At 36.1% G+C, this 23999-nt stretch overlaps 1 protein-coding gene across 5 annotated transcripts in view; it reads left to right on the forward strand.

The window, feature by feature from the left end:
• The window catches only part of ap3b1a (adaptor related protein complex 3 subunit beta 1a), a 63520-nt gene that overhangs the window by 25257 nt on the left and 14264 nt on the right, over nucleotides 1-23999 (forward strand). For 3 of the 5 annotated variants that reach the window (XM_043234344.1, XM_043234340.1, XM_043234341.1), the window contains exons 17-26: nucleotides 451-581; nucleotides 734-872; nucleotides 960-1107; nucleotides 3154-3349; nucleotides 3432-3474; nucleotides 4220-4323; nucleotides 12751-12979; nucleotides 15488-15572; nucleotides 17420-17517; nucleotides 20995-21133. In XM_043234344.1, the coding sequence (XP_043090279.1) occupies nucleotides 451-581; nucleotides 734-872; nucleotides 960-1107; nucleotides 3154-3349; nucleotides 3432-3474; nucleotides 4220-4323; nucleotides 12751-12979; nucleotides 15488-15572; nucleotides 17420-17517; nucleotides 20995-21133 (1312 nt within the window). The remainder of the gene's footprint in view (nucleotides 1-450; nucleotides 582-733; nucleotides 873-959; nucleotides 1108-3153; nucleotides 3350-3431; nucleotides 3475-4219; nucleotides 4324-12750; nucleotides 12980-15487; nucleotides 15573-17419; nucleotides 17518-20994; nucleotides 21134-23999) is intronic. The other 2 variants (XM_043234345.1, XM_043234342.1) reach the window with 1 other exon arrangement.

Here is a 23999-nt window from a genome sequence, read left to right on the forward strand (position 1 = left end):
TAATAATTGTAATTTTGTGTATATGTGTATATGTGTGTGTGTGTATATATATATATCTTTTATATCTTTTTTTTTTTTTTTTTTCTATTGTATATATTCATTTATTTGTACTTGTACTTTAGATTTTTTTTTTTAATTACCTTCACTGAAATGTTTTACTATTAAATTGATGTTTGTATTAGTGAATGACCAAATTAGCATATTAAAACAAAAAATGAGCATCTCATCAGTAAAGCCGGTTCTGACAAGCTACACAATATCATTTTCAGTTTCGTGGGTTATTCATTTGTGATACTGAACCCGATATTGCATAGATTGTCAGTGATTTACTGCTCTGTGTATTAACTGCCGCTCCATTTGAAAACAGGTGATGGAGATTTACCACTAATCAAAGAACCGGCTTTATCTCTTGGTTTTCATCTTTTTGTCTTTTTTTTTTTTTTTTTTCAGATCGAGACCGGTTTCAGCTCGGCACTCTCTCCCATACGCTTAATTCCCAGGCCAATGGATACCTGGAGCTTTCTGATTGGCCGGCTGTCGCTCCTGACCAATCAGTGAGAAATGTTGAGGTAGCAGAACCGGTAAGATTTCCTTTAATTTTTTTTTTTTTTAAAGATAACCCTCACATAATGTTAAAATATCTTATGCATTTAAAGGGCCTCGGCATGCAGTTCATTCACGGTGTGGTGATTTTAGTATGACCAAATTTCCTGTTAATCTTTGACTGGTGCAGGTGAAAGAGGCCGGAGCACCAGCGCTTGGTAAATCCAAACCTTCCAAATCGGCTGAGAAATTCTACTCCGATTCTGAAGAAGAGGAGGAGGAGGAAGAGGGAAGCAGTAGCGAGGACAGCAGTAACAGCAGCAGTGAAGGTAAAACATGAGCTTTGGCTTGCTTAGTGTTAAAGGACGTTTTGGTGAATCTGAGGCTCGTATTAACCTCTTTTTGTGTGCATGTAGAATCTGAGAGCGAGGAGAACAGCGACGATTCGGACAAGAGCAGCTCCAGCCAGTCAGAGAAGAGCTCCAGCGAATCAGACTCGGAAAAGAAGAAGAAAACGCTGAAAAACAAAAAACTACAACAGCAGAAACCGGACAGCAAAGACAGGTATTATAAGACCTCATTTAAATGAACCAGACACGATCTTACTCTGTTTCCCACCCTCCAATCACATTCATTCTTTCAGGAATATAGGCCTGATTTTATAGACAGGCCATTTTTATAAACATGCCTTAGAAAAAAAGCATTACTGGTGTGCATCTTAAGACAAAACAAAGACACAGACTTTTCAAGATCAAGTTAAAAGGCTCAAATTTACATTTAGCCCAAGACTAGACATAATCCTTATGTTATGTTAAAAATATTTCTGTTTCAAATAAATGAGCAGCATATTAGAATGAGTAATGATGCATGATGAATAAATAAAATTAAGTATGTTCAAATAGAAACTGTTTATTTTAAATTGTAAAATTATCACACAGTATTACTGTAGTATACTATATTTTTCAGTATTTTTTAGATCAAATAAATGATGCCTTGCTGAGCATATGAGACTTCTTTCAAAGAAATCAGACATTTATATTTATGCCAGACACTGCTTTTTTTAAATAATGCATCGCTTATACATAAACCTTCATTAAAAGCCATGCGTGTTTTCACCCATTGAACGCTACAGACACAGTAAGAGCTCTGAATTCCAGCGCTTTATATTTGCACCTCATGCTATTTTGAAGTGTTTATGTGCATAAATATATAGACAGATGGTGTGTAAGATTGATTTTGGTACTTTTAACTGCATATATGGGTGCGTTTTGCTCAAGTGTGCGCAGAAGTGGATGCACAATGTACAACGTGGGTTTTATATATGTGCAGGAGGTAAATAATGCGTGTGTGTGTTTGTGTGGTTGTGTATGCTGCAGCATAAAACGTGACTAATAAAATGTGGCACCAATAATCTCCCCCTCCATCTGTTCATACACACACTTGCTCTCACACACTCTCTCTCTCTTTCTCTCACTCACACACATGCCAGACCTTAACAAAAAGGATGTTTTCGCAGTAATTTAACGTTTTTCCACTGGCCCCACCACAAATAAACTTTGCGTTTTAATTTTAGCAATGCTATTCTGTATACCAAAATTATCATTTATATTTTTCCTGGCATGTTTAGTTTACTTAGATTACATTAATATCTGTGAACTGAGTAGCTGTAATGCAGAGTTACATAATGCACGTTTAAATGCACAATATTTCCAGTGCTGTCCAACGCGAATAATATATTCATCGTTTTTTTCGAGTGCATTTTTACTGATTCTTCCAAAACTATAAAAAGTCACTTTTGCAATTTTGCTAATATTAGTAACAAGTTAAAAAAAAAATTACATAAAGCCAAATGTTTACATTTGCGAAGCATAAAACACACAAACATGGGGACTTTTTTTTTTTTTTTATCCTGTCCGCACACTATTAATTGTTGTGGTGTAATGTTTGTGTAGTTGACCCTGCTGCCTTTATTAGAGGTGGTAATTAAACACCTAAAACACACACACACACACACACACACACACACACACACACACACAATACACTCTTAGCCTGTTTTGTTTGCTGTTCTGTCATTATTGTGCATAATTTAAGGCTCTCGCCTCCATCCTCAGCTACCGTGAAATGCTCTCATTAATACACACACACACACACACACACACACACACACACACACACACACACACAACCTGCTTTGATTCCGCCGCTGAACACTGTACACTTCAGTTAGGTGTGTGTGTGTGTGTGTGTGTCACTTGTTCTGAGCAAATGAAATCCAAAGGCCAAATTAATCCATCTAATCATCTTACAATTAAACAGACATTGTTCCCTCTGCTAATTTAGCCAGGCTTCTCTCTCGTGCTCTCTCTCTGTATCAAATGACATCCCTTTTATGCTTGAATAATGAAATGTTCTTCCGTAATGGCTAATTGTTGAACATAATTTTTTTTTTTTGGGGCAAAAATGACCTGGGAATAAATATTGAAACATGTTTTTAGATCGTTAGTTGTAGTGCATAAGAAACTTTTAAAAGGAGGGTAATAGATGTGTTTTGCCTGGTTTATTCAAATGGTTGACTTGCTGCCCTTTCTTTGTGTTTAACTCGTATAGGAAGCAGAAGAACGGGAACGCTGTGAAGGGTGGATCCAGATCGGAAAGTGAATCGGGCTCTGAGAGTTCCTCGTCTGAGAGCTCGTCTGAATCCGGATCAGAATCCGGATCGGAATTAGATTCAGATTCAGACTCGGGAACAGACCAGAAGAAAAACACCAAGTCTAAACCTGCGCAGTCTAAAACGGTCGCAAAGGTGAGAAGAACAAGCACACATCCGAAGTAATGCTATGTATTAAACTGCATTTGCAACACCTGTCACCTGTGTTTCTCTTCAGCAGGTTGAGAAAAAGGAAGTGTCTCTGCTTGATCTCGATGACTGTGAGTTGCTTTCTGATTTTTTTTTAACGTTACAGGTTTTTTTGTCATGTATGTTTTATTATTTTTTGATATAATGGCTCTCTTCCAAACCTGTAAATTATATAAGTGACTGCAGTTTAAACCCCATCTTTTTAGATTTTATTGTCATTTGAAATGCAGCACTGTAATGATTTTCATATAATCACCTGCTTCAGATCATGTTCGTCACAGTTTGATTTGCCTTCTGGCTGGTTGGTTTGCTTTATAGCTTGCAACTCTTAAACAATGACTTTATTGTAAAAATACTTCCAGAACCATAAATTCAAACTCATAAATTATATATATATATATATATATATATATATATATATATATATATATATATATATATATATATATATATATATATATATATATATATATATATATATATATATATATATATATATATATATAAACCATATAAATATTTAAATATATCACTTATCCTGCCCAAAAAAAACTAACATTGCAGATAACATCTGAAGTAAAAATGTATTTACATACACATAACATAAAAATAAATCCCCGTGTAACTGATTCGCTTCAAATCGGGTGATTTTAGGTCAGCGGTTTGCCTGTGACTCAATGGCTCTCTCTGCTGGTAGGGAATAGTAAGATGGCAAATCGCACACTTCCTGCCTGTCAGCGGGTCAGAATGCAGCGAGCGATCCAGTCATTATATATAGACCAGTGGTTTTAATGCTGTTATTGTTTTGTTTGACAGTCTCACCCGCAGCTGTCACTACACCCAAGAGCTCCATTCTGTCTCCTAGTCTGCTGTCTGACCTGCAAGGGCTCTCGATCTCACCCACCGCATCGGCCTTACAGGTGTGTGTCCATCCGACTCCATCTTAGTACTATAATAAGGCTCTCTTGAATGCTTTGAGTTGATCTGTTTGCGTAAAATGTATGCATTCATCCTGTGTGGGTTTATTTTGCGCGTATCTCTTCCTTGCTATCATTTCCCCAGCCTTTTGTTTGTGTCCATCTTATGTGTTCTTTTGTTCTGCTGTATTATAGATTGGTTTTTCGTTGCCTTCCCTCTTTCTTCTCCTCCTGTGTGTGTGTGTGTGTGTGTTGTCAGCGTATGTGATTGTTGACCTTTTGCAGTATGACGGCTCCTTCCTCTCCCGTGAGAGTCCTGTGTCAGGGAGAGAGGGATGTCAAGAGAGCGAGAGGGAGGGAGAGATGTCAGTAAGAGATGAATGAAGCATGTGTGGTCATTTCTTCTCAAATACTATCTGTGTCTTTCTCTTTTAGGATTGACACATGAACTGTAATATCCCAGCGGCCCACAGACACCCCCCCGACAATAACACACACACTATACGCGCGTTTATAGACCTGCTCTGCTGACATATTTCAACTTAAAGATTCTTATCGAGATCTGGACCTTGATCTTATTGTGTGTAATATTTTGTGGTGTTTTTAGCATGTGTTTGAAAAGACATCAACCTGATGAGGATATTTTTGCATAGCAAACAAGCAAAAGTTATACAATATAACTAGATTCAGTAAAGTATATAATAGCTAGCAGCACTACCGTTGAAACAATTGAGGATGAAAAGATTTTTTTTAAGACTTTTATGCTCACGAAAATCGCAATGATTTGATCAAAAATACAGTAAAAATAGTAATATTGTGAAATATTACTACAATTTGAAATGAAGCTTTTATTCAAATAAATGTTTTGAAATGTTATTTATTTCTGTGATGCAAGCTGCATTTCAGCATCTTTACGCCGGTCTTCAGAAACCATTCTAATATGCCGACCAATAACATTTATTAGTATTACCAGTGTTGAAAACAGCTGTGGTGCTGAATATTTTTTTTGTGAAAAACCTAATGCGTTCATTTCCCCAGGAATCCTTGATAAATTTTAAAAGAACAGCATGTATTTGAAATAAAAAAATCTTTTGTATTATAATTTTTACTGTCACTTTTGATCAATTTAATGTATCCTTGGTGAATAAAGTATTAATTTATATATATATATATATATATAGATATATAAATATGTATTGTATATGTATGTATATATATGTAAACTAGCAATAATCTGTTTCATCATTTAGACTGAGATTTTTAGAACTAGTTTTTACCAGATCAACAAAACCAACTTGTCAATTAACACTTTGTCCTTTTTATTACTTCACCTGGAAATAATATTGAGTTTTACCTGCCACTTTTATTTAGTGATTTGTGGATTTGCTCAGCAACGATTGCAAAGTCTTTCTGATGATTGTATTCTTACATTGCAATTTTCCAATCATTTCTCCAGTTCGCTATATCATTAATTTTTTTTTTATTTTTTTTGCAATTAAAGGTAAAGATTCACCAAAAAGCATGCAAAGGTCGTACCAATATATTACTTTGAGCATACGAGCGCGCTATTAAGCTCCAGATGCTTTTCTGTCACCGCCGTGGTGATTGCTGATAACACGCAATCCTTGATATCCCAGAGTCGGAGAAAACTTTTAAACTTCCTCCATCTGTCAGAATTCCTATTCTCCTCCCGTCCATCACCGCAGGGTTGCCCCTGTGACCTGAATCGGCGCGTTGGGCGGGTGTCGGCGGCGCCGCTTTGATTGACAGGCTCGTCAGGCCCGGCCCGCTGCGCAGCTAGAAGCTGTTAGGCACAGGTCATTAGAATACTACCCACGAGCCTCGGCGGGCAGGCTAATCAGAGCTGAAATAAAGGGTGAGATTGAGAGAAAGAGAAAGGGCTTATTTAAAGTCAATGCTATGCATAAATACATTACAGGCCGCTATAATCTTAGTCACGGTGGATAAACCTCATCTCTCAGGCTCACACATACATGCATTCAAACGCGGGCATTCATTACGGCGTGTCACGTCACACAGCTGGTCTTTCTTAGCCGCGCGCATGCAGATGTATGAAAATATATTCATACGGCACGGCTGCCTGCGAGTGTGTGTGTGTGTGTGCGCGGCTTTGGCCAGATGAAATAACGGTGTGTGAAATAGAGAGACACTCCGATGCATTCTGGGACGGTTAGCGGCGGTATTTAGCCGATCCGGGGTCAGCGTGCGAACTATCTGCCTCGGCTCCTCCCGTTTCTAATAACATTTTGACGTGCGGATCTGCTCTGAAATACTGTTTAAGCGTGCGCCGGGGGAGCCGGCTGATAACTTTTCATTCATAATTAGCGCGGGGCGAATGGGGGCCGAACGCAGGGCGGCGGAGGGAAATTGAACTGTCAGTGTAGGGCGAGCGGGGGGCGAACGAGGGCGAGCGCGGGCTGAGCGCGGGTTGGGGGGCGTTTGACCCCATCACAATCCGGGGGCCGCGTCATAATTTGTTCATTTGGTGCCCATCAGCCGGCCGGCGTTGCCGCGGTGACCCCGTTCTTCTCGGAGCACGCTCAGTGCCGTCCTCATTATGACTCAGCAGCAAGGTAGAAACGCACGTGGAAACGCCGACTCGCACTGTCAATCACATGTGCTTTACGCTGGACACGTTTAGACTGGCTTTTTGAGCACTTTAAGACACTTTTTATTCGATTGCTCGCAAGTATCAGTGTTTCCCACAGGATTTTGGGAGACTGCGGTTGGGTGAACGTTGGGAGGTCAAATAGTCAGAATTTTTTTTGTATGCATTTTAAAGTTGAATGCATCGATATAGTGAACTTTGAGGGCTAAATGAAGAGCATTGACCCCTTTGGCAGTGACCAAACTGAACAGATTTAAAATAAAATAAAAATCTCTATTTTAACTAAAACTAAAACTTTCTTGCCAAAAAACAGCATTTACTGAAGTAAAATGAAACATTTAATTTTAAAAGCTAAAATTTCTCTTTTGTTTGTCAAAAAAGTAGCATTTATCTGAAGTAAAATGAAACATTTAATTTAGGGGTATTTTAGCTAAATAATATATATATATTTCTCTCTTTGTTTGTATAATGATATATATATATATCATAGTAACAATGATATAATAATAAATAAATATATAATATAATGAATATATTTATGATATATATATATATATATATATATCAATGATATAAAATAAATATATATATATATATAATATATATATATATATATATATATATATATATATATATATATATATATATATCAATGATATAATAATATATATATATATATATATATATATATATATATATATATATATATATATATATAATGATATATATATAAATCAATGATATAATAATATATTTTGATAATCTAATTCATTAATATAATTTATATATAATAGAAATAAATAAAACAATAATTAAAATACACAATTGCTAAAAATTAACTGGAATTAAAAGTAAAAAAAAAAAAAAAAAAAAGATCTCAAAATTCCACATATGAATAAAGTTACTGATTTAATAAATCACAAAAAATCAGTTATAGTGTTTCACTCTGCATCACAATTAATAATTTTTATATTGTAATAAATTATTTAATCTTTATGCATTATTGTATACATAATTATTGTACATAAAAAACTACTAATATAAAATTACAAAATTGCTATTGTAATACTCAATAAAACTACAAAAAGAAATACTGGTGTTATAATAAAATAATTTGTGATAATGTTTGTCCGCATCACAATTAATAAATAATAATATTTGTAACATTTTATGTATCTTCAATTACGCATCTGCGCTACACAATTATTTTAGTTTACAGTAGTAAAATTACAGTATGTTTTAATTTCTTCACTCAGGTTTTCCCCTCAAGCTTTACTTTTCTGTGTTTAGTTGACAGCAATTTTTTTTTTTTTTTGGTGACGTTTTCTAATGGTTCACAAAAATATAACACATTATAAATATATAAAATAAGCTAACGTGAAAACGCATTAAACCCGGCACACGTTGCACTCCCGAATGGATGGAGTCACTCTGAGATGCTGAAAACCCCAGATCATGAGCTGTTCGTGTGTAAATGAACACAGTGATGCTCATTAATCTGAAACACAATATAGGCAATACATATACACGCAATAGATACTTTGAGTAAAAAGTTCGATAAGCATACTGAGCCGTAATGTTCCTTTAAATCATCCGTTGGCCAAAAAAACGCCCCAAAACACAAGGTAAGACGTTTGCTTTTTTTTGTACGTTATGCATTTCGCTACACAAAAGAAACTAACTCCCATTTCTTTACATTTATTTCACAGCCTTCGATATTAATCACGGTGACTTTTAACATCTGACAGGATCAATGCGTGCACACACTTCGCCAAATGACATTTTTCTCTTATAGAAGGTCTCATAAACAAATGAATTAGATTTCAAACAGCAATAAAAAATAGATTTTTAATTCTCTCCGCCGTACGTCCTCCCGTCCTCCGTTTATCCTTCTTTTCCCTCCCTCTGCTTTCTTCCTCCCTCTCCCCCGTCTTTATCCCAGCCGGTGGATGCGTTTTGCGTCTGTCAGCAGAATTGGGCGGCAGCTGGACAGAGAGGATGCTGGGATATGTGAAGGTGACTAGAGCGAGTTGTCATCCATCACTGAGGTTTCCTTTAAGCTCATCCATAATAGAGCCCCTCAATCAAGCTCCCCTTCACACGGGAGACGTGTCCGAGCATGTGTGCGGGACGCCGCGGTCAAGGTTACTCTTTTCTTTCGGTTATTTACTCTTCCACCGCCCAGCGGAGTTGACCACTTTATAGGATGCGAAGTGTGTGTTATAGTGGTGATCATAAGCGATGTGTTGTATATTGGCTCGTCCAGTCCTTGAGGACACTGACAGGAGCGGTTATCACGAAACGGCGGACACAACCCGAGCGTTTCTGTGTGGTAAATCTGGCGCCGTAAACATTACGGCTACTTTTATCAACACCGACCGGCTTGACACCTACAAAAGCGTGGCTATAAATTCTTTGTGTGTGTGTGTGTATGTGTGTGTTTTTGTAGGAAGCTTAAAAAAAGGATATGACACATCTAAAGGTGCTTTCAGCTGCACATAACTGTTGTGTTTGTATAGCGCTGCTGTTTCGGATAAACCAACTCATTCATGCTGTCAGGTTTTCAAACCAATTTTATTTTGGTTTGTCTAGTTTCGGTTGCGCCATCCGTCATGGTGATTGTAGGTGATGTGCAGGCCCGTACAGAAGCTCTGCAAATTTCCGCAGAATTCGAACGCCCATCATTCACTTTTTCCTACATATACCCTACCCTTGTTTGTGTATTTTTAAAATATTTTGGTCAATATTTTTTTTATTTAATAGATAATTTTATATTATTATTAATATGTATCTAAATTCATTTAATTACTTTAATTATTGAATTTATTATAAAACATTTGTCAATGTAGTATTTTTATTAACATGAATATAATGTTAAATGTTTTATGACAATGTAATATTACTTATCTGTATTTAGCTTTATTTAATATGTATAATATCAAAATGTTTTAGCATGGTAATATTTTATATAAAATAATGTATTGTAATTATATTAATAAAATAGTTTAAATTTAATATTTAACTTTGGTTGCATTTCCACACACTTGTTTGTAAATTTGTAAAAATAGTTTGATACGTATTAATATTATATTAAGTATGCATAAGTACTAAAATAAATGTAATGGTTACCATTTAATATCATTGATCTAAATATTACCATTATATTTAACATTGTATTTATAATTAATGTTATTTGTCTAGAGTATATTGAGGATTGTAATTAAGCAAAATGTAATGTTTTAAAATATTAATATTAATAAATTATATTGTATTATATATAATTTATAATGTACTAAATATTTCATATTGAGTTAGATTTAAGCTTAGTTGAGATATATATATATATATATATATATATATATATATATATATATATATATATATATATATATATATATATATAAATTTAGTCATTTAATATAATTGGTAGAATGTTATTTAAAATTTTTGTTATAATAAAAGTATTATGTATTACATTTTGATACTGTTTATGCAGTTAATATGAATTCTTTTCAGCTACATCTCACAAATTTTTACCATATTTATATCCGTTTCCTAGAATTCAGAATTGCTCATTTTTCCCATCAAAACAATGTGTTGATTCTAACCTTGTGTTTTTAATTCAATTTTTAATGATCTAAAATAATGTTGAAGCACCGGCCAGTGAAAACGTTACTTGTCCGCAAACAGAGCCTTGAGGTACTTCAGAACTCACAATATGAAAGGATGCCATTTTTCTTTGCACATTTTCAGTTTATTTCTATTGCACTTTTTTTTAGCTTTTATAACACCTCTAATTACTCTATGAATATACTTTAGAGCTGGGTTGAAGACGCAATCCACAGCTCGAAGGGATCGCTGGTGTTGGAGACCGAGCCGCAGCCAACAAATAAATTGCAGGCAGAAATGTCATCCCTGTCCAGGTGTTCAGGAGTTCAGCGTAGAGCCAGAAAACTGCCATCAGCCGCCGATCTGTTCTGCTGTCACACGAGCTAGAGAGAATCCAGAGAGTCAGGAGTAATGCATTGAGATGTCAGTGGTCTTTCCACACTCGTCATATCGATGGCAGCCGGTGTCACGGGACGCAATTCAGCCATGACGCTTGGCCTTTCTTTTCTTTGGGCCATTACTGTCATTTTGGGGTAAATCAGGGATTCACCATTAGAGGAGTTTTTGCAGATTATTTTTGCTGTGGCTGAGAGCTGATATGATGGTCGGTACTATACACTAACGTTCAAAAGTTTGAGATTTATATAAAGAAATAGAGTTAGGAATCGTTTAATTGTTTAAAAGTCGACAGCAAAGACATTTATAATGATAGGACAGATTTTTATTCCCAATTCCATTGGGCTTTCTATACTTCAAAATATCATGCAAACAATTTTGCGCAAATATATGAAGTAGATGATCACTGATAATAGTGAAACAAATGTTTCGTGAGCAGCAAATCAGCTTACTGTAATGATTTTCTTGAAGGATCTAACCATTTCCTATATAATAGTGTGACCTTTGTTTTATATCGATTATTAAAGCTCCAGTTATGGCCCCATAATATTATCTGGATCTGGAGTGTTTGCAGAGCTGACAATATAATTACTTTCTGGAGAAGTTGTTTTGTCACTGCGTCTTTAAATGCATTTTTGTCCATTGCCAACTTGAACATTTGTTTTTCTGTATTGGACACAGCTGTTGTGTTTTCTGCTGTTTAGAATTTCACCAAGGTAACTTTATCTAAGTTTCGTGATGGTCTTGGAAACAGACTTTGCGATAGTCTTGGAAACGGTTGTTGGAACCGTAAGGAGCGTTTATAAAACTGTATTTGAGAGTTCCTACTGTCATAAAGTTGCATTTTTGCTTAAAGCACAACCCTGACCCTAAGGATTTGATGTTGGCACATAATCCCTCCCACGTTGCAAAACACCTTAGCGGCCAAAATGCAGACATTAGCATTGTTATGGTAACTTCATCGCGCTTATAGCTGTACAAAAAAAAAATCTAGCTCTGTTTCCATTCTGGCTTACCTTTATAAGTGACCTAAGAAAGCATTAAGAGCATCCTAGCATTACTCTGTTACACACGCATTTTGCTAAGGTTTCACTATTGTTTCGCTAATGTGTTTATAATGAAAATAGCCTTCCGCCTCTCTATCGTCTTCGTCTGTGTCTCAGAGATTTTGCATTAGGATAAAAAGTTAAAAGGTGGCTTTATTAATAAATGGAAATGGGCTGATGGCGGCTCTTTTATGTACTGCCCTTTTCTGTTCATTTTCATGTCTTGTCTGATTGCTAATAGATATTTTTGTGTTTTATGTGGACAATTTACATGATACAGGTCTTAAAGTTTTAATTGATTTTCAGCGGGTCGGACAGAAAAAGAAATGGCGTTGATTAATTGCCAGAATAATGACTGTTATCATACAGGTGTCTTATTTCACTTTAGTTAAATGCCAGATAATGACAGGTTTCCTCTCATTTTCTATTGGTCAGACAAACAAGGAATTAGTTTTGATTAATTGCCACATAATGATTGTTTTCATACAGGTCTTCTCTTATCTTCTATTGGTCGGACCAAGAAAAGAATTAGAACGAATATGCTTAGGAACAATGCAATTGTTAGTATAATTTACCACCACTAATTATCCAGAAGACACTGCTGCTGATCATAAATTTATTTTAATACGTATCCTTCTTTCCTTTTCTAATCAGTTTGTTGCCAACCGCAGGTGTTCTTTTCTCGGTCTTTGTGTATTTCTTGCTTGTCAGTTTGACGCCGTTTCTTGGTATGTACGTGTCTCCCTGCAGACGAGTTCTCCGGTGTTTGTGCCGGAAACCTCCCATGAGCTGCTCCACAGGATGACGGGTAAAGGTCTGTCCGCCCAGTACCGCTTCACTCGGCAGCCCTGTATCTATGGCAACAGCATGGTATCCCTGCAGCTGACGCTAAGCAACAGTAGCGACCAAGCCCTGGAGAACATCCACATCTCTGAGAAGACTTCCACTGGACAAAACATCCACCGCTTCAACGCTATCGGTGAGCTTTAGGACTTGCTGTGAACGTGTGATGCACAGGGGTCATAACGCCGAGAACTGGATTAGCGTGCTCTTTTGAGAGAAGGGTTTGAAGTACTGTTTATTCTGGCACATTATAATATTGTGCACATTTAAAACACGAACAGTCAACATTTATCAATATCAGCAGCTATTTAGCAAACAGCTGCTTATGTTCTTTTATTTTAAACAGTTGTTTTTACACTGATTTAAAGTGTTATAGTTTAGTTTTTTTTACTTAGTATTTATTTAGTGTTTAAGTCATTTTTTACAATTAGTGTTTATGTAATTGAATCGTTTAAAAATAGTTTATTCATTTAAAAACAATAAGTGTTTGTACATTTGTTTTATTTTTTTCCAATTATATGTGTTTTTACATTATACTTAGTTATGAATATTTAAGTGTAGTAATTTATTACAGTTAGTGTTTATTTTAATTATATTTTGGCTTTTTGCCTTATTTATTTGTTTGTTTGTTTATTGTTTTTTTATGTTGAGTTTTATGAATTTTATTTTAATGACTTTTTGTTGGGAATGTATTATTATTATTATTATTGTTATTATTATATAATACTTTAATAATATTGATTTATTTTACTTTTTTTTTTCTCTCTTATTTTGCTTTTAGCTTTTCTCTCTTCCAGTCAGCTATTTTCACCCTTGAGTTGAATCTTTCTTTCTCTGGTTATCATGTAAATTTGAAACAGTTCAGCTTTAATCACAGACCTTCTAAATTTTGTATTAGCCATAAAGCAACCAATTTATTTTTAACGTGTTTATTTACTATTAACAGTCAAATTAGACAATTTGATAAATATTAGTTATTAATCAGCCTGTCCAGCTGAGACTTCTCCAGCACACACACACACACACACACACACACACACACAGAGTCATTCTCCCTCCTTCAGTCTGTATTAATGCAGCTGATATGATTTCAGGCGGTGTATTGATTAGCAGAGGTCCTCTCATCACACACACGGCTCACAGTGGTGCACAACACAAACACACACACTCACATTCCCTGTTTTCTCTCGGTCTGTTTCTCTCATTCTCTGTCACGAAGCAGTTTTAGTCATTCACAGGACAGGTTTGGGTTTTCTAACATTAAATCGAACCATGCTCGTGTTGTTAAAGCATCACAAAGATGAATTTCATGGCTGGGAGGGATCAAAAACAGATCAAGCTTCTGCACTTTCACACTTCAGCTCTACACCAGCTGTTTCATTCCTTTCATTCTTCTTTCTGCTTTTCAATCCTTTCATTCTTCCTTTCTCCCTTTTTTCTTTGCTTCCTTCCTCCTTCGTTTCTTCTTTTCTTCCTTCCATTTTTTTCTTGCTTAGTTACTTACTACTTCTGTTATATCTTTCTTCATCCTTCTAGTTTTCCTTTCCTTCTTCTGTCCTTCTTTACATTCTTCCTTCTGGCCTTTCTTTCATTTCCTTTTGTTCATTTTTCCTATTCTTTTCTTTCTTCTCTCTGTCTACATTTAGTAATTTTTTTATATTTATATTTCTTTCCATATTTTTCTTTCATTTTTCCTGGCCTTCCATCCTTTCTCTCTGTTTTCCATCTTTGCTTCCTTCAGTTTGTGCGTCATTCTTTCTTTCCTCCTTGAAGCCTTCCTTACCGTCTTCTTTTTTCTATATTTACTTCCCTTCTTTTCTATTCATCCACTGTGCTTTCTTTCTTTCCTTCCTTACTGTTTTATCTTCCTTCCGTCCTGATTTTTCCCCTTCTTTTTCCTCCTTTCTCATTACGCTTTTCCTCCTTTTTCTCTTCTTTCTTCCGTTTGTCCTTCGTCCACTCCCATCCCTTCTTTTTTCCTTAGTTTTTCTTCCCTCCCTCCATCTTTTCTTCCTTCTTTCTTTACTTCCTTTAGTTCGTCCTATATTCTTTCTATCAATTCTGTCCTTTTATTTCATGTTCACTTTCTTGCACATTATTTCTTTCTTATCCCTTGTATTTTTTACCTCAGTTCATTCCTTCGGTCTATTCTTCCTTTTTTCTGTTCATTCTGTTAATTTCTTTTTCCTTCATTCCATCCTTCCTTTCTTCATCCTCTTCTTTAAAGTGCATACTTTTTATTTATTTCCACCCTTGCTTCTTTTCCCCTTTAGTTCACCCTTCATTCTTTCTATCCATCCTTGCTTTTTTCTTTTCTTCATTCCTTCTGTTTTTCTTACAATCATTCTTCCAATCTTGCTTTTCTTCTTATTTACTTCTTTCCATTCTTTTCTTCCTTCCTTCCATTTAACATTCCTCCCTTTTTCCATCTTCCCTCCTTCATTCCTTTTTCCTTCCTTGTTTTTTTTTTCTGCCCATCTTTTGATTTTTCTTCATTCCATCCATCATTATTTTTTGAGTGTGTCCTTCTTACTTCCTATCCATTCTTGCTTCTTTCCTTCCCTGTTTTGACCCTGTAGTATCTTTCTCTGTAGAATCTGAGTGTTCAGACAGTTCAGACAGATCTTTCTCTCTCTCTCTTCAGAGCGTTTGGAGCCGCAGGCCTCAGTAACCGTGTCCATGGGCGTCGACTTCAATGACTCCACACAAGCTGCAAACTTCCAGCTCTGGTAACAATCCACTACACATCATACACAGCAAACAGAGCAACCAGAATCTTTAAATCCCTAGCAATCTCCATCCCTACTTTGAGTCAGTATGCTTCAGCAGCGCTAAACCCCTTAAATCAGGTCACTTTGACACATGCATCGCGACGGCGTTCGCTTTCCTCAAAAAACTACGCTCGGCAAAACATTAATACACCCTCACAATGCGTGCACGTTATGATGGCGCCAGCATGTCATTATACAGATCAAATTACTATTGTTCATTATCCTTACGCAGGGGCGAAATGAGACAAAATTAATTGTTCCCCCTTTCAATACGTTTTTAAAAAATAAATTATTACCGAATCGTGTGAATGGTAATAATATGCATTACATTTTTTTTTTAATAATGTAATTTGGAGTGATTACACTTCTCCGCTAAGCTTGTAATTGTTTTTTCTTTTTTCGATTACGCCGGAGGCTTTTGTGATCGATACAGTGAAATAGCCAGGCGTGAATAACATCACCATAAACAGCCGAGCTGGGGAGAGCGGGCGAGCGAGCGGCCGGTAGATTATGTGTGCTAATGGAGCCAATGTGAGTTCAATGACATGGAGACGAGTGGGTGCAGGTCAGGCCTGCACGCTTGTCTGTGGCCCTGGACCAAAGCCGAGCTCATGGAGTCGGTTTAAGGAGGGATTCGGCCCCTTTTTATCCCGGCTACGTCAAGAGATTATACCGTATTAGACGGTAATACCTGGATTTACTTTGCACGTTGATCCCTAGCTCGCTTTTTTGGTCTTCAAATCTTTTTCAAGCCCGTTTTCCCCTCATCACCTGATCTCCGTGGTGCCCCTGTTCTCCCGCTCCTGGATTTACTCCTTATTGGCTTCCTATTTCTCCGGCTGCCGCTCTTCATGATGGGAATTTAACATCAGATTTCAGTCTTTATCGAAGTACCTGGCAGCATTCTTTCCTATGGCAGGCCACAAACGGCTATAATACTAATGAATACGAATATGAAAATAGAAATGACTTTCATCGCGCTCTTTTCTGCTTGCTTTCTTTTCTTTCTTTCGTCTGTGGATCAGTGATGATTGATCCAGTGGGATGGTAATAACAGTTCTGTTTCTCAGCTAATTGGCTACTTACAAAGTAAATTGGCAAACCTGACAATCAATAACTTTATTCTTTTACTCTTTTGGGATGAGACGTCCAAAAACAAAATAGATTGAGTTGCGGTGTCTCTCATGGATGTAAAATGTTTTTACTTGTTTAAAAACAGTGTTACAACTTCCCTGAAATGTTTTATAGCTTAATCACACCAATGTTTGTCTTATTTACTGTCTTTGGAAAGGTTAATGGTCTTTTGTTCTCTTTTCTTCAGAAATTTAAAAATATATCACATTACTTTGCTTAAAAAAGCAATATTTAAGTAAACATAAAACATTCAAGGCTGCATTTATTTGCTAAAAAAAAAATTTCATTACAAATTGTGAAATATTATCATTTAAAAGTTTAAAAGAAATGTTTTCTAAATGTTTTAATATATTTAAAATATTAATATATATTAATATTTATTTTTGCTAACAAAGCTGACTTTTCAGCACCATTAATCCAGTTTTCAGTGTCACATGATCCTTCAGAAATCACCTCTAAAATGCAGATTTGCTGCTCAAGAAACATCAGGTTATTGTCAGTGTTTTTGATCAGTTTAATGCATTCTTAATGAAAAAAGTATTCATTTTTTTCCTATACTCTCTTATAAAGCGCACAAACTTTTGACGAGTCGTGACTTTTTAGAAGGGGAAACACAGAAAAAGATGGACAGGCGTGAGGTGACCTTATGGTGCTGTTCTCTCTTCTTTCAGTACTAAAGAAGATGAATTCAGCGTTTCCATCCAGCCTGCGGTAGGAGAGCTGCTGCTGCCCGTCACCATGAGTGAAGCAGACTTCACCAAAGAGCAGGGTAATACAAACACCTCTTAGCACTTGCACAACACAATGCTGATGCTGTAAACACCGAGAAATAACACTTAAACCCCTCAAAAATACAGCACCGTTTCATCTTCAGAAGACATCTACAGTACACACCACTCTCAAAAACCCCCAAGGATGTTGTAAACGAGATCGGGTGATTTTATATGAACGCTATTTTAAGCCTAAGCTCCGAAATAGTCGTTTTACCACTCAACTGAATCAAAAAGTCGGACGCACAAAGTAAAAAAAACACGCAAAATCTAGATAACAGTATTTAGTCGTTACAAACAAACGCTTTTTATGCATGTAGAAGTGCATTAAAAAAGTGCCCAAGTTTAACTGATTTTTGAAATTATTAACTGAATTAATCAGTTTGACTCAATAGGTGATCAGAGACAGCAGTGAAGCATTACTGTGTCATAAATGGATGGATAATGAAGCTGTTTGAATGATAATATTTACTTGATGAGCAAAAAAGGATTGGGAAATTGTTCATTTGGTGTTAGATTTATTGCAAATATTACCCAACCTAACCAATGCATCCTAGCAAAGGTTTGTGTGCATGTGGTCAGATAATATATTCATCTCCACACATACATCCACATCGGAGCTGACCACTTTTTTTCACCCTCCTTGAATGTTTGCGATGTGTAGTTGATGAACAGCTGAGTGCTGGTGACAGGCGCGGACCTTTTGAAAAACTCTTTACATTTAAATCTGGTTATTTAAACTCACACAGAATATCTCATGAAATCCTGTCCCCCGCTCTTCGAACTGTCCCTCTGAATATAACCGCCGATGCAGAAAGCTCAGACAGGCAAATCTGACACACAGTACACTTCACATGTGCCCCGCTAGCATCTCCTCCGAAGGCCGTTAGAAACATCTGACCTGTTCTCCGCAGGCCCCCGGGGATCCTAAGCGTTTAAGCGCTATTTTGCAAGAAACTGATTACGGACACTTTTTTTTTTTAACATGTGCTTTCTTAGCATTTGACCTTATCCTGAGACAATTTAAAATCTCCAGTTTAAAACAAATAATTACTTTGCAAAGTACGTCCTAGATAACGTAGCAACGAAATTATTACAAGAAATTAAGTTAATGTTAAAATAATAAAAATGTAATATTTAAGAAAAACCCATGGCAGCGTTTTATGTATTTTTTTTCTTGTACTAAATAAATTATAACTAAATATCTTGAATAAAGAAATTAATCAAATGTAATAAACTATATAATAATAAAAAAGTATAAAAATGACAAAAGTATGCTTCAGCTATTAAAACTTTAACATTAAAGTGAAAAAGATACTTAAAATAATACTTGTATGAATTAAATCTGGTATCTCTGACCAATGTACAGTAAATAAAATATTTTAATGTTTGAACATGATTAAAAAGTGCTTTTCTGTTGTGTTATTAGAGTATGCAGTGGAACTTTTACATTTTTTTTTATATATTTTAAGAAATGGCAGACTGTGTGGAAACCTGTTTTTTCGTGTTACGTTAGTGACGCAGAAACACACACTTCAACCTTTAAACTTCTCCTCGGCAAATTTGTTCCTCCTTCCTTGATGCAACAAACCGTTTCAGCTGATGAAACCGAACACAAGCACGGGAAAACTAAATAAATGTAAGCCAAGAAAAGAAAAGCTTGGTTTAGCATGCATCTGGCTTGTTCGGATGCCTTTCGGGAATGCACACACACACACACACACACACACACACACACACACACACACACACACACACACACACACACCTGGCCTGTTCGAATACCTTTCTCCGCTTTACGGCCCAACATTAGGCCGACATAATGAAGCAGACGCTCTTGGAAAGAAACGGCGGGTTTGATTTTTCATTTGCGCTCAATGGATTCCTGCCTTGTCTTTTTAGAGAGTTGCCTATACCTTCACTCAGGACGACACGCGTGCGCGCACATTTTAATGAGAGAAGAGAGTGCTTCCCGCCTCACTATTTACAGACGAGGAACAGGAAGTGAGGCGCTTTTTATAGCCAATCATTTATTCTTAATTGGTTGCTGTGGCAAAGGCTTTTAGCATAAGCCGCGCTATATTCATTTACTCCACATTTTCTCTACAATAGAGCCTAATGGACAGATTTAAGACTTTAAATGAGCACTCTCAAAACCTTGCCCCCTAAACGAGCGAGGCGAGCGAGCGTGTGTGTGTGTGTGTGTGTGTGTGTGTGTGTGTGTGTGTGTGTTTGCTTGCACGTATCACTGTGCACTCTCACATTGGTGCCGTTTGAAAGCCAAGCTGAAGTGGGCTGCAGTTTGTGCCTTTCAAAAAGAAAAGCACCCGGTCCGTCTGTGTTTTTTTAAGTGAAACACAACATTTTCATTTAGTTCAGTTTGGACGCATTAAGCCGTATTGTCTGCGCGTGTTTCCCTGAAGAAGCTTGTTAAGGAGCAGCGGCGTGCTGCTTTTATGTGCTTGTTACCGTTCCACGAGGCTTATTCACGCCGTCTCCGGCTAATGTCCTGCACGGACGCCGTCTTTCCGCGTTCATTTTAGTCTTAATCAAGTCTAGTGGTCCGGCGCAGCTCACAAATAAAACATGCTCTTACTGAAGGCCGCAATGGTTTTGACCCCCAGTGTATTTCGTTCTGTGCTCGTCAGATGTCAAATATGAAAGAATAAACACGTGTACGTGCTCGTTTAGTTTTTCTATGTCTTTTTTTCCTTTTTTTAAGCTTTATGCAGGACACAATGTTTATGGTATCTCGATTTAAGTTTTAAAAGGGATAGTTCATTCAGAACTCATCTCCATCCTTTGTACCTCTCGAATCTTTTTACTTAAGTATAGCTCTCTTTTTTTTCTTTTTTTGGAGTTTTATTAACATTAAGGATGCAGTTTGATCAGTTGTGACGTTAGAGACTTTTATAATGTTTTAAATGCTTTTTACTTTCATCAAATAGTTTTTTTTATCAATTTTTCTCAAATATCAAGCATTTTAAAACATTGATAACAAATGGTTTATTTGCAAAATTAGGTAAGTTTTTATCACGCCTTTTTAAAGTTATGTCTTTGTGTTTTATAGTAAATTACAGTTAGTAAACTGTATTATTTAGTTATCTAACCTAATCAAAATAACAAAGATAAATTGGAATGCATAATGAAAAAACTTGATTCGTTTGATGCAAATTAATTCTTCAGGTGTTTCTAGATCAGCAAATTAGAATGATTTCTGAAGGATCATGTGACTGGGGTAAATAAAGTACACTATAGGTGATATCATTTTATTTTGCAGAACATGAAAACGTTACAAAATCTCAGAGAACCTACACTTCTGGACATTTTTCATTGCTCAAATTCACAAACACATGCGTTCTGTTATATACAGCAACCGTATATGTTCAAAACTTATATCTGGCTCTTCTAAGTTTGAATCCAACTTGGGCTCCCGGGATATACGTAAGACCAATTGTGCGAATTTCTGTGTTCAGGTAAACTGGTGGGCATGAACGAGTCATCGGCGACAATTACCATGACGCCAGAGAACGTCTCCAGCCAATCAGTAAACAGAAAGGTGGTGTCTGTCGCCAACCTAGGTGTGATTCCATCCAGTCAGGAGAACATACACAGGTAAGCATAAAGAACATCTCCGTTTTCTCCAATTTTCAATTTTGGTAACACTTTAGAATAGCTAACACTTGTTAACTAACTACGACTCTTCCTCAATAAATTGTTAATTTGCTGCTTATTAATAGTTAGCGCGTAGTCTTTACGTTTAGGTATTGGGTAGAATTAAGGATGAAGAACATGGGCATGTAGCATAAGGCATTAATATGTACCTAAATGGCTAATATTCTAGTAATAAGCTACTAATAGGTGCAACCATAAAATAAAGTGTTACTTTGCAATTTTCAGTGTTTTGTGGGGTACGATTAGGCATTCGGGATGCATGTACTTGCATGAATCCCTCGAACATTTATAAAGATATATTTTCCGGAGTAATCAGCACGGGATACCATCTGACTTTGTAAAGGACTGTAGCAGCCAAAACTTTCATGCGCGCAAAAAAAAAAAACCACACTCGCAAACTTATTTGTCTCTGTCTCACAAACACAGCGATGTTCGGCCCGGACTCTGGGGCAGTCTGATGCGGGCTAATTTAATTATAAAATATGAGCGAATATGAAAGCACCTTGAGAAGCATTAAAATCTTCCTCGCAAGGACACACAGCACACAGGCTGAGTGGAAATCAATGCCCGCAGGTCTGTGGAAAAGGCCTATATTTCATTTAGAATACGCAATCGGGCAAATGAGAGCATGTCATCAATCACACGGCCGTTTCTTAACAGACGTCCCAAAAAAACCTCTCCTTTATCCTTCCTCTACAAACCCATGAGACACTTGTACACTTCTAAACAAATCGCTGGGATGGCCCGCATGAGTTATTTTGCCGTGAATTATATTTAGTTTAAGGCTGCTTAGACTGGCTTTGTAATTTTGAACACCAAATAACAAATCAAAATAATTAGATATGCATTTAATTTGAGTGGCTTTTAGACTGTGTAATACAGATTCTCTATTTCCCTTATTTCCCTTCATTGTCCCATTTCTGTGCAACTCCGACGCCAACTGGTTCAATATATAGTTTCTGTTTCCAAGTTGGATACATTTTTAGTATTCTTTTGTTGTAGATGCCTTATTCGAGGCATTATTAGATATTTATGCACAAAGCCATGCGCTTTCAGGGTTTGCCGGTGCCTGCTGGTCCGGTAGAGCTAATTGACCCAGTTCTTTGGAGGATTGTGGGTGTTTGTGAGGGGCTGTGCTTCTGTTTGGCAGCAGGGGGCAGCACTGCTTCTGTCTACGGCCGTGGCGGGAGAACGAGAGAAATCCAGGGGAGCCATTCTAAATGAGCTTGAAAAACAGGAGCTCTGTTCTCGTCCTTCTCTAGAGCACAGAAGGAAAACATTCTGTCCTCTCTGTTACTAAACAGACCGAATGAATCACAGCTATTCTCACTGTTGTTGTTTTTTTAGCAAGCCACAGCAGTCATAAATAGTCATAGAAGTGGACTTACCGCATATGATGCTTTTTGACTCTCTCTCTGTGTGTGTGTGTTTGTGTTTAAGTGTTAATAGATGGGTTGACTGAACAACTAGTCCACTAATCAGCTTTTTTTTTTATTGCACAAAAGTATTACAGTGCTAACAAAAAACAAGATGATGGGTGAGTATGGGAACGTTGCTGCTTTTAACTAGGCATTTATTGTTGAAGCTGCCGCATTTTGCATTTGTATAAAACATTAATTTGATATTATATTAAATAAAATGTAACATTTATTAATTTTTAAAAATATTAATTATTGTATAAATACATTTATATACATATTATATTTATATATTAAATTTATATATTAAATATAATATTTATTTATATTATATTTTATATATATATATATATATATATATATATATATATATATATATATATATAATATATACATGTAGATCAACATATGTCCTCCATTAAAATTTGGATTGAAATTCTTCAAGGATTCAGTACGTTTTTCGCTTGTTTCTTCACCTAGTCATCAGTTGTCTTGTGAGTTCTGTCTCCTAGTTCTCCGTTCTCCTACACTTTTTTTTGTGTTTGTGTCATATTTCATGCATGCTCTTTAGTTTAGGTGCACTTTTCTCCTCTGTCAGTTAGTTAGCAGCTGTGTGAGTGGAATTTGTTTTAGAGAAGAGGAGAGAAGCTTGTCCTTCATTTTGGGGAGGGACAGCTGGTCATCTGGTCACTCACATTAACCTCTATTAGTACAGAGGACTCTTAAAACAGACACATGCACTCACACACAAACATACTTGGCACGGACATTTGGCAATTGATGACTAAAACCCTCTCTGCAGATTTGAGGACACAGAGGAACAAGATAGCAGAATAAGGCTTTACCATATGGTGCATCCAGTGTGAAAAAAAACACTTTCATGACTAGTTTCTGAATGCTGGCTTTTGAAGATATGCGAATAGGAAATTTAGTGATGGTGGTTAACCGTTATGGGTCAGTGATGACCAATACCAATATCATAGGACCAATTAGCTACTAAATCCGAAGGAAACATTTCAACCCAAAATAGAGCAGAAATATTCTACAAAACAAATGTGAAGCCCATTTTAAAAGATTTAATATGTTGCATGTTCATTAATGTTTGTTAATATCTTTTGATATATATAAAAGTAATATTTTCTTACACTTATTCAGTGGCAATTTATGATATAATTATATGTATTTTATCTATCTATATGTTTAGTATACATTTTAATTTCCACACATAGCAAACAAAATGGCTTTTATATGTAACTTTATTTAAATTTTAAAGGTAATGCAGTAGGGACTACCATGATTTTTTTTTAAAAACGAAATGTCAACACACTGTATGAATGATTATGAATTTTTATTGTATTTTTGTTTTTATTTATAGCATTATGGAAAGA

The sequence above is a fragment of the Puntigrus tetrazona genome, unplaced genomic scaffold, assembly GCF_018831695.1.
Source record: "Puntigrus tetrazona isolate hp1 unplaced genomic scaffold, ASM1883169v1 S000001111, whole genome shotgun sequence".
Lineage (NCBI taxonomy): Eukaryota > Metazoa > Chordata > Actinopteri > Cypriniformes > Cyprinidae > Puntigrus > Puntigrus tetrazona.